The 11725-nt window shown below is 40.1% G+C and overlaps 1 protein-coding gene across 3 annotated transcripts in view; it reads right to left on the bottom strand.

Annotated features, from left to right (window-relative positions):
• Positions 1-1054: 1054 nt before the first annotated feature.
• The window catches only part of LOC106036327 (oncostatin-M-specific receptor subunit beta), a 31494-nt gene continuing 20823 nt past the window's right edge, over positions 1055-11725 (bottom strand). For 2 of the 3 annotated variants that reach the window (XM_013181633.3, XM_048057491.2), the window contains 10 exons: positions 10522-10678; positions 9918-9994; positions 9284-9500; positions 8466-8666; positions 7644-7745; positions 7034-7213; positions 5483-5647; positions 3924-4002; positions 3574-3646; positions 1055-2204 (listed from right to left, as the gene is read on the bottom strand). In XM_013181633.3, the coding sequence (XP_013037087.2) occupies positions 1755-2204; positions 3574-3646; positions 3924-4002; positions 5483-5647; positions 7034-7213; positions 7644-7745; positions 8466-8666; positions 9284-9500; positions 9918-9994; positions 10522-10678 (1701 nt within the window). In that variant the 3' untranslated portion in view covers positions 1055-1754. The remainder of the gene's footprint in view (positions 2205-3573; positions 3647-3923; positions 4003-5482; positions 5648-7033; positions 7214-7643; positions 7746-8465; positions 8667-9283; positions 9501-9917; positions 9995-10521; positions 10679-11725) is intronic. The other variant, XM_013181634.3, reaches the window with a different exon arrangement.

Raw genomic sequence — 11725 nt, 5'->3', positions numbered from 1 at the left:
TATAGTTGTTCTGGTCTCATATGTACGTCTCAGCACTAGGAATGAGTTGGAACTTTATTTATATTTGTAAGTTACTAATTAACTAGAACAACCTGAAGCTTTCCAAATAAACATTTTTTTGTCAAAAGTATATTTTACATTTTTACTTTAAGATGTCTTGTAAAAATAGAGGGGACTCTAATAGTTTGTAACCATATTTATTTAAAAATTTTGAGTACTGATAGAGACTTAGTTACTTTCCATTGTGATTTTCATACATTTTAAGTGTTAGCATTTCAACAACAGCTGCAAAAGTTGAATTATAAACAAGACAGAAAACTTTATATCTTTCATTTTTAATTCCTTTTCAAGCACTAGTACAAGACAGGTGTTTAAAAGAAACAAAAAAAATACATGTCTCTCTACCCTTATGTCAAAAATATTTTTGTAATTGGTAGTGCTAGTGCCCTGACTGCCCCCTTTAACCTGCACAAAGGCTTTATCCCCCTTGGAACAATTTGTTCCTGTATTTTACAGCACAGGCAGTTTCAAGAAACAGCAGCCATCAGGCCCAGCAAGTAGAACATTTTATAGATAGAGGTGGTAACCTCTTCTCATGTCTCCAAGCAGAGCAGTACCTGGTAAACTGTTGCCTTGCCTCCAGATTATAAAATGCCTTCAGTGGAGGATCTCCCCTGGAGTGACCAGGGGAGCCACTTCTGCTGGAGCTGAGATGGGAACTCCTGAGGGGGCCACAGTGTCTCACTGCACTATGAAGGCAGTGCTGGCTGCTTCACCTCCACCCCCAATATCCCGCCCGTTTACTCACTCTGCTGAATTACTGCAGCCAAGCTACAGCAGCTCAGCTCAGATGTAGGAAATCATGCCTTGTTAGAGCCATCCCCTCTGGCATGACTAACCTGCACCATGCTGAAATTTAAAATGAAACTTAATCTTGACTTCTTGAGTTTCTGTATCAGAATTCCTTACACATGTAGCTCTTGATATAGAATATCTTTCAAGCCTTTTTTAATACTACTTTTTGAAATGAAGGTCTTTCAGATACAATAGTATCTAGTCTGCTTCATTAGAAATGTACAGTTTTTAAAAATCATAATGGAAGACCAAGTTTACCTCAGCCTACTGTATGGATTCTGGGAGTTATAACAAATCTATGGTACTCGATTCCTTTTCTGCAAATGCTGCAAGATAAAAAGTGTAAGTATCAAAAGGAATGTTTTGGTAAGTTTTAAAATTACAGCTAGCATGTCTTTCAGCGCTAGCTAGAGGAAGATTTTTTTTTTTAAACATGCAAACAGCAGTGGAAGATCTAACTGATAGGGATCCTGCATATGATGTTCTTCAGAAAGGGGATTGATTTATGTATGCATGACTACTGTGTCTACTTACCTACTTGTCTGGAGTTTGCTAAGTGCAAGTGTTAATGCTGGAAAAGGTTATGTGCCTTAGTAACACCTCTGCAAACAGCTGCTCTGCTAGAAAAGTGGTTCCCTCTGCTTGTTATAGGCCATGCAACATTGGCTTGCAAATTTTACATAATAACAGTAATTTGTGTTCAAACTATAGTATGCATCACTCCAGTGCAAAGTTGGTGTTTTTGAACTAGTCCTGAACCAACAGCTTTGAACAGTTAACAGAAGTAAGGCATCTGGGCTTGTGAAAGCCTCTGTCAAAAAGAGAAGCTGCAGTGGTTTCAGAAATTCCTGTTTTCATTTTGTAACCCAAACATCAGATAGACGATCAAAGAGGGTACATCAAAGCCTCCTCCCAATGCAGTGTACATCTGTTTGTGAAATATATCTCAAATTGGTCTTCCTGCCAGCTGCCTCTCTGGGTGATGAGGGAGCATCATCATTCAAAATACTGAGGTAGTACTGGGGCTGGTATAGCACTGCTGACACTTCTGCCTTGCTGGTTTCTAGTGTCTCTGGCAATTGATAGGGGTCAGATTCAACTGCAAGATGAGAAGAATAAGCCAAATTTTCAAACCAAGTATGAGTCTGTGGTGTAGGTGTGGATGTAAAGTTCCTCTTTTCATTTTCATTATGATAATCCCAGGAAGAATTGTGAATGTCAGTCTTATCTTCTGTTGGCGTTGAAGACATCAGGCTCTGTAGATGTAATTTCTGGGCTTCAACCTTATTATCCACTGCCAGGGTGTCAGGCGTGCAGTCACTTATTTTTAGAACTTTCTCAGACCCAATCTACAGGAGAAACATAACAAAAAAAATTACTTAATGAAATAAGCCTAGAGTAAAGGAAAGTGAGTAATTACTTCAAGCACTTCTAAAATTACCTTATAGATTTTCTGAGTTTGGATTTTTCATATAAACCAACATAATGGAAAAATGTACAAAATGTTTGATGGAAGATGGATTTTATGTGAAATTTATCAGAGTATTTCTGATACAGAAGGAAACATCATTGGAATGGCAGAGAGGGAAGTGCCAGAGCTCCCAGCCCTGGAGGCATTTAAGAGACACATCCATGACACTGAAGGGACAGGGTTTAGTGATGGCAGTTAGCAGGCCAGGCTGATGGTTGAACTTAATAAAAACTATTCCAACCTAGATGAATCTATTATGTCCCTCTATTTTAAAGACTTTGTCAGTGTTTTTAATCTGTGCAGTTTTTAAGTAAGTGTGAAAAAAGGGGAAGGCAGCAGCCTATGGCTTATGTTTTAGACTTCTCCCGTTGTGTGGAATGAATAGCAGCAGCAGCCACCACACTTGCCAGGGTGAGGCACACTCATTGTTTTGTTACTCTCATTTTACACACGGTGTTGAGGCAGCAGCTCCTGGCTCAAGGGCCTGCAGGGGAAGATGATGGCCTTCTGCCATTTCCTCCCTGCCAGATCTGTCAATGCCTGTCAGATGCTCTCAAGGACCATCAGGTGGATCAATTACCACGCTCTCCTGTACCTTACAGTAGGTGACACATGCAGCAGGATGGGTGGACGGACAGCATTCACAGGCTGCATGCAGCAAAGTGCACCATGATGCGGTATGGTCTGCTGAGTTCAGACAGTGCTGTGTTTTGAACAGTAATACTGAAGAAGCACCTATTCTATCAAAAAATTTCGTTTACTGTTTGATTTGTATGATGGCAGGCTCTGATTTGTCTCTGGGGACAGCGAGAGGACCCGAGGGAACGGCATGGAGCTGGGACAGGGGAGGGTCAGGCTGGGGGTTAGGGAAAGGTTCTGCACCCAGAGGGTGGTCGGGCACTGGGACAGGCTGCCCAGGGCAGCGGTCACAGCACCGAGCTGCTGGAGTTGTTTGGACAATGCGCTCAGACATAGGGTCTGATTTTTCAGTGGTCCTATGTACAGCCAGGAGTTGGACTCAATAACTCTTGTGGGTCCATTCCAACTCAGACTAAGCTATGTTTTTGGTTTCACTTTTTGCAGTAACAGACTGCAGAATATAAACTGATCACTAAATTTTCCACTAAATTATGATAAGTTATATTAATTTCTGTATAATGAGTATCACTCATTTTGTATGTAGCCATCAAAGGAAAACCTTCATTAATCAAGAATGCAAAAATTAAAAATATTTTTAGTGGCCTTACCTTAAACTCTTTGAATGACAGCACTTTGCTTTTGTTAGGACTAGGTATTACAGGACAGCAGCACTCCTTCACCCTGGAAATAAGACAGCAATACAACTGAGTTTTGTTTTCTCATCAAAGCACATTCTACCAGCAGAAGCAACACACAGATGTGCACAGGAACAGATGTAAATGATGAGTGTCTCATAAATGCTGCAAGCCAAATATTTCCAATGTCCACACAGACAGACAGTCAAATGAAAATTGAATGGGGCCTTACAACAGGCTGGGAGCAACAAGTGGCAGCTGCGGCTTGTGAATTACAGCAGTTGCGTTCTCTGGCTACAGAAATAAAATGCATTGTAACTTACCACTTCATCTTCCAGATGCATATAGCTACTATTAGTGAAGGCACTATCACTAGCAGGACTAGAAGGTACATCACGTCTGCTGTGAAAGAAAAATACTTTAAAATCTTGTTTTCTACTTCTCACCTGTTATAGTCTATACAGCCTGATTTTCTGGAACAAAAATACCATCAATATGGGATATGGGGCCACAAACTCAGCAGTGAAATTATGTGTTCTGTGGTTGCAATATATTTTGGCTGTAAGGTCTAGGATACAACTGTATGTCTTTGGATATTGATTACCACAATTTAAGTATTACTAGATTCCTTCATTTTGCACTCAAGTTGGCTTCTTAATTGTAACTGTAAATTTTCAAGAGCTAAAGCAGTAGTAATCTCACTTAACTATTTGTTAAATCTGGTTTCCTCCCAGATTTCCAAAGACTTTTTTTTTTACAGTGAGGCAAGGTTGACATAAACTCTGTACCTATAACAAGATAGACACCAGCACTGTTCCTCTTCTAGGATTTATGCTGACATAATCTCTGTATTTTTAATTCTGGTTATAAAACACAGCCTTAGAAAATGTTTTTCACAAATGCTTCAGGCCACTACATGCAGGCCCGTACAAAGAACAAGTGCTCTCTCCCCATTTGCGCTGGCTCCTGCCATCTTGGCCTGTCAGCCAACTTGTGTGTCCCTACCACAAACCACAGCAGGAAAAGAAACATGTTACATTCTCCTTTTTATCTTTCCTGACTTACTTAAGCCAGTACAAATGTCTGTATCTGCACAAAAGAAGGCTGGAGCATGGAAGCTGGAACACAGGTGCAAGAGGCAGAACTGCCTCTGTGAGGGAGCCATGAGCGTTTAGACACCTTTGCTGGTTAGCATAAAACACACAGTGTCCTTGCATGAGTCAACACCTCATCTTTCCCTCCCCATCCACCTTCACTCCAGGCAAGTTTTTCAAAATGAGATATTTCCAATTTGGGTTACAAGTCTCACGGCTAAGACTACTGAGTGGTGTTTTCAAGAGAACAGAACTACAGCCATGTAATTTCCTGCTCTGCTTTTATCTGCCCAGTCAGTAAACTACAATACTCAAACCAACAGCCCTCTTACTGGCTTATGAAGGAATTAGCTTGGCAGGGGATTTAAAGACTGATGAGAATAACAACCAGCATTAGAAGTTCAAGAGTCTGTACAGAAATTCTCTATTTGCACTCAGGTCTGTAGTTTTTCCCATAGCAGATAACGACTTAAATCGAAATGCAACTTTTCAATGATCTAACAAACAGGACTCACTAGTCCTGCAAATCTGCATGCATTATGCTGCTTCCAAGAAGGATATGAGATTTAAATGTCATCGTAAATTTCTTTTTATTCTAAATTAAAGAAGTAGCTACTTCAAAGTACCAAAATGTCATGATGGCACGCGTATTTCATTTCTCAATTAGATCCTTTCTCAAGTGCATTGAAAATTAAATGGTTTTCCCTTGAGAAAGGAAGGTCATTCTAACCTCAAACATCCTCCGACCTTTCTTCTAGGAGAAAAAAGGTCTTACTGCCAATACTTACAGTCAAATGGTGTGTCTATGTATGTGAAGTTAAGCTCGGGAAACTCTCCTCCTCCAGTGTATGCTACAACTGCTAATTTGTATTTCGTGTTTGACGTTAGGTGTTTCACAGTGTATCTCCTTTCTTCTGGGTTTTCGATTGTGTATTTACATAGCACTGAGCCATCTAAAATGAAACAGATGTTACAAATCAGCTTAACCGAGTTTGCTAAACCACTGAAATAACAGAACATTTAGTTTGCTTTCTTTGTAATCTGCACACTTTCTTCTGAGAAAGATAGTCATCCTGACTCAGTGCTGCTGGGCTGGGCTCACATCCCTCCTAACTGGACTCTTGCAGCATTGACCGTCCTGTGGTAGACCACCTAACAACCTCCTGTCAGAAGCTGCAACTGTATTTCCATTTCCTCTTACTATAGCTTGATTTGGTTTTTAGGCTTTTTTTTTTTTTTTTCCTGGAATCTGGTAGCCCTTAAGCTTAGGTGAAGTTTTTTCAAGATAATTGAAAGCAAGAAAAATCTGCCTCAAAAACAAAAGAAAACAAAAACTCCTTATTGTGCAACTCCTAGACCCCTGGGAGAGAAGGGTTAGCTTATTTCCTGTTTTCAGTCACACTCTTTATCTGCCAGATCAGGCAACTGGAAAACAGCAAATATTTGATTTAAACACTTTAAGTCTAAGTGGGATTACTTGCAGAACTGTGGTACTTCAGTATTTAGTTTAGTTTTGGCAAGAACTTCATAATACTGCTCCAGTTCAACCTATGTTTTTCAGTTTGGTAATCGTCTGCCGAACAGAGGAATCAGAGAGGACATGACCCAACTAAAAGAAGAGGTAAGGAAAAAAAAAAAAAGGGGGGGGGGGGGGACAAACAAAAAAAAACACCTTTGGTTTTGTTTGAAAACATCTGGAAATTTTAATGCAAATTCATCTGGAGCAGTTTTGTGTGTGAAGCAAGAAAAACAGAAATAAAAAGTTGAACATGGTTTTGTGCCACCCCATGGCTTAGTTCTGCTGCCTGAGGAACTCCATGGTAGAGCACAGCCACAAATACTTTCATTATAAAGAAATTTAAATGGGGAATTTCCACTGTGATCCAATTCTGACTGACATAAATGGCATTCCATCTGTTTCTAAAAGCCTAGTAAAACTAACATGCTTCTTATGACTCTCATCCAAGCAGACCACAAACAGATGTTTTGGGAATTCTCCAGAACTCAGACTGCAAGAGGCAGAAACTGACTCCTCCTGCACAGGAGAATCTTTTCCCACAAGAATCCTTTCTGGAGCTCTCAATAAAGTTGAAGGGATCTATGGAAAACAGGACAGGAGGCTACAGGTCTGTATAAAGCCAGGACCCTATTTCTGCCCACTAACACTTCAAACATGTGGGAGGAATCGAAAACAGCAGGTGTTGAAATCTATGCCTTACCTATGGGCCAATTTGCCTGCCTAATGTGAACTTGCCAAGAGTCTGCAGTATCAGCCACAAAAGTCTCTTCACCTCTCTCAGTGACAGAACTTCCTAAATCAAATCCCAAGGCTCAGTTACCTGAATGAACATGTTTTTTGGATCCTTTCAAATTGCAATCCTCTTGCACGGGTGATACATAAATGTGGTAGCCTCTTAGAAAACCACGGTCTGTCTTGTTTGTGGGGCAAGGATCCCAAAATAGTGTAACTGCATGGTTACTCAGTTCAATGTTTTTCACCTCAGTGCAGAACTCGGGAGCTGGAAGAATGGAAATTCATATTACACTTGTCATTATCCTTTATGAATGTGTATTGTCCCACTTGAAAAAGTTCTAAATTCCCATGTGGTGTTTCTATCTCACTCTTAAAATATGAACAAAGCCAAAGTGCTCCAAAAAATCTGCCACCTTCAGAGTGTTCACGTAGCCCACGTTATATGCAAAACAGTGACTGCTAATCGTCATTTAGTTTCGCTAGTCTGATGGGACTCAACATGTTAACTGCACTAGTCACATATCTTCTGTATTGGGCATGCAGATTGTTTTACAACTTGTAAATGTTTCTCTGATGATACAGAAACAACACAGCAATTACATGTCACATCTATTCAGATGAGGGCTGTGGAATCGCTCTGTTTGTGACAGACAAATTTAGCAAATACACAAACCCTAAATACACTGCCAACTTACGTTGCTCCTTGAGATAACCAGTCTTCTTCTCCAACAAGGAGGCTCTATTAGCAGCTGATCCATAGACACGAAAGTTGTATCTTACCCCCGGAACAAAAGCAGCTAGAAAAGAGTAGAACTGATTACAAAAATAGGTGAGGAGGCAGGTTACCCTGATGGCTTGTTTTGTTTTGTTTGTTTTTAATCAATTGAGGTGCAGTTTCTTTATTGCATACTGAAATGTGTTCTGTCAAATTTTGATCAAATGTGTTTCTATCCAAAGTGAAATCTCATCTGCAAGAGACTCTGGGAAGGCTGTATTCCCGCAGCTGCAGAAGTATATCATGGTGGCTTTCACATGGCCTGAAAGGACTGAGGTCAAATGGCCAGCACTGAGATAAAATACACCCAACTGCTGCTGAGATGCTCTCTGTGCTACACTGAGAGCACTAAACCTCTCACTGTGTAGTGGGTGTTACCTTGCCTGAGTCTAAACTTCTCACCCATCTTATAGATAAGGCAGAGCTCCATTTTGTCTCTCTTCTGCTGAAACAGATTTTGAACTCCTTCATCAACAGCACCATGCCCCTTCAAGACGTTACTTCAAGCTACTCAGAAGAGGTTTGCTAAAATATTGTTCTGATTTCCAGGGCTCAGTGGTGCTGACACATTTATGGTGTTTATTTCAGCTGCGGGGCAAAACGTGATGTCACATGCTATTACAGAACTGCACCTGCACTGCACAGACTTCAATATTCCACGGGTTTCCTAAATTCAAATAAAATCTACAGCATAAAAGAATTGCTCCACAGGCATCAGAAAGAAAAATTATTCTGCTTTCACCTGACTTGATTAGAGCACTGGAAGTGTTGGGCCCAAATCTCTCCCATTGCAAATCACAATGCTGTGACATCAGAAAGTTACACCAATCAATAACGTAACTGTCATACATAAGTCTGGGCTCCCAGGAAATCAAAATGCCATCCTCTGTACCATTAACCTTCTCTTCTTTAAGCTCTGAACCACTGAGCATTTTTTCAATGCCTAGGAATAAACAAAACAGAGTTTTTATTACTTTCCTGCAGGAGACCTGCAGAAATGAAGGTCAATATAGTTCCTGTGTTAAGCAGTTGTAATAATAATAAAAGGGTGGTGCTCCTTCTTGATCAGACATTTAGGCTCTTTCACCTGCTGAAAGCTGATCCCTTCATACGGTGAAAAACGACTTCTCAAAAATCATCCAGTAATTATTATTATCAGAAAAAGAACTCAGCTGCATAAACCTGGAGTCATAAATGGCAGTCACAAGAGGCTAATCGCATGCACAAATTTCCCTGCAAGGAAGGCTGCTCCTTCGGGGCCCTTCCTGAAGGTGTGAGATGTAGCTGAAGGCTAACCACACCTTGCTCTGCAGAGACTCTCTGTGGAAAACAGACTTTCTGTTGTGAGGGATGGATCAAAGCACTTAAGCTTAATATGAACACAGTTACCACCATACAGGTCAAAATACAGTAATAATTTCCAGATAGCAGTGATTTCAGTTATCAGGCCTGGTTAATTTATTCCCCCAAGACGATGAATTACCTCTTCACTTATAACAAGTGCACATAAAACTCTGATAACAGAAATCTAGGTTTAGCTGAAAATACTCCTACTGTTACCTGTAGCTCCAGGGATGATCAGTATTGAAGGAAGTGAATAATTAACGTTGTTCTTTGCCATGATAGTGATTCTGTAGGGATGGTTATCAATGAAAATCCTTGTGCTATTATAGACCGATGACAGGGAGATGCATTCAGGTTTAGATCTGTCTTCTACTTTTTCCCAGGTTATTTCATATGAAATACTTCTTCCATTTGCTCGAAATCCTGGTTCTTGCTAGTGAAAAAAATATGTGAGTAGACTCAAATTATGTAGCAAATTTTGCAGAAAAAAATGAGAGGAACAATTAGAACTCTAAGTAACTACTTTAATGTAATATTTCTGCAACAATATAGACACTTGTTTGCATACACGCATAACACATACTGGTTGAAATGGAAATGCAGTATCAGTAATATCATTTATCATGTTATAATGCTTGGTAAAACAGAAGTATACATGCCTGAAATGACAAGAAAGCACACCATCATACAGCTAAAAACATCCTGAAATAGGTTATAAGTAATATTTGTCTTGGATGACATTTCCATACTGAAATGCTATTAAGTGTACATAGACTTGTTGAAGTCCATGGGAGAAGTTTCCAACCCATTTATTAAGAGTTTTATTTCCATTTCTGTACCCATATCATACCTTCCAGAACAAGGTCACGTTCCGCCCCCTCAGAACTGGTGTAATTTCTCTCCAGATGTCCACTTTCCCTGATGGAGCTGGAATAAATACAGCAAAACAAAGATGTTCTAGGTGCAGAGAGAATATTTAATTGTTTGCTCCCATTTGAACAGATTCAGCCCCCAAAACCTCTCTTTCCCAATCACTCTCAGGTCTTGCCAAAACATTATCCTGTAACTTCTTGTTGTCTTCAAATCTTTTTTTTTTCCTGAATGCATGTGTGGTTCGTCTCCCTAAAAAAAAACTTTCTTTGCTTTCAGTTCCCAGATATTTGTTCCCATCACTGCACCATTCCTCTAGCCCTCACAGAACAATGTTACTCAGTCCATCCATCCTCCCAGTCATCTGGATTTCCCCCTGTCTACAGTGGATGAAATGGCAAAGACCAGTGCATACAATGAGAGTTGTTTACAAAGCCACCTTTTTAAAGTTTGCTTAGTGTGCTTCTGCTCTCATGTATGCAGTGGCCTCTGCTTTAGCAACACAGCAGAATAGTAGAAAATAACAAACAAGTCCCAAATGAAGAACATCTTTCAAGCTTCCCTTCTCAATACAACAGACATACCTGCTTCCTTTGTTCTGATGGTTTGGGTTTTGCTCCATTCACTCCATCTCCAGAAGTTCTTTGCTGCCCCACAACGTACTCTAGCGGTGTATTTAGTGTATGGCTGCAGTCCATCCAAGGTGATGCTGGTATGATGTAGCTGCGCAGTACCATTGTACTGCAAAACAGAACAGCTCATTTTGGCTTCATAAGCAACAGGCTTTTGTTTGAAAAACTAGTTCTACTTCTAGATACTACAATAGCCAGTAAATCTAGACTTGGAGAAGATAACAGAGGAACAACAGTTTAAAAAAAAAAAAAAAAAAGAGAGAAAAGAGAAAGAGAAAGAAAAAATATACACGAGATCCAAAGACTGGAAGATCCAAAAAGAGTTCTGCAAGCTGGCTGTATGTAATCATCTGAGTATGAGGCACTCACCACCAGTCAAATTAATACTGTTTACTTTAAAGCTGAGGGAATTTACTGGGACTTTGTTCTCATCTTATCTGGGTCTCTTACTCAGCTTATTTAAGTAGGATGCTGCTCTCGACATATGCACAGCTGCCTGTCTTTCCATTTCTCCCAGCCTTTTGCTTGCTCTCTCCTAAGAAACAGGGTGAGTTCCAGTAAGAGTCAAGAAGTGAGTATGCTTTTAAGCCTCTCATCTATACTGTCTCCTGCAATGGCCATCTGCAGCAATGATTTGATCTAACAGCTCTTAGGCAATACTTAAGACAGAGCACAGGTTGTTCCTGATCTTCATAATGCCCTTTAACACACTAAAGGCAAGCTACTCTCATAAGAAAAAGGCTACAAAGAAACCACAGTACACATGCAAAAAGTCAGTCAACTTCATTGTTTGTAAAAGAGGTGGAACAAGATGAGGAGCCTACTGAAACAATCTTCAAGGAGGTTGAAGAGAATGTAAAGAAAAACTGTTCTGGGGTTTCCTCACTAGAAATCATACACGCTACCATTAAGTGCAGCCAATAGTACAGAGAAAGCTCCTGGACTAATATCAAACAAGTGTGGTCCCTGAAGAAACCTCTCTACCATTTGTGTGTGTAAGACGACATCAGTTATAAAAACACAGAAAAAAAAAAAAAAAGATCTGCAGTAGTCATAACGACAGCAATTATACAGCCTATAATTGTTTTCATCTACTCCAGCAGATCTTGGAGTTAGAGGACATTCGGCAGAGGACAGAGCCATGTATGCAGACCAG

This window comes from Anser cygnoides, chromosome Z (assembly GCF_040182565.1).
Source record: "Anser cygnoides isolate HZ-2024a breed goose chromosome Z, Taihu_goose_T2T_genome, whole genome shotgun sequence".
Taxonomy (NCBI): Eukaryota; Metazoa; Chordata; class Aves; order Anseriformes; family Anatidae; genus Anser; species Anser cygnoides.
The sequence above is the reverse complement of the archived record's forward strand: the minus strand, read 5'-3'. Positions and strand labels throughout refer to the sequence as shown.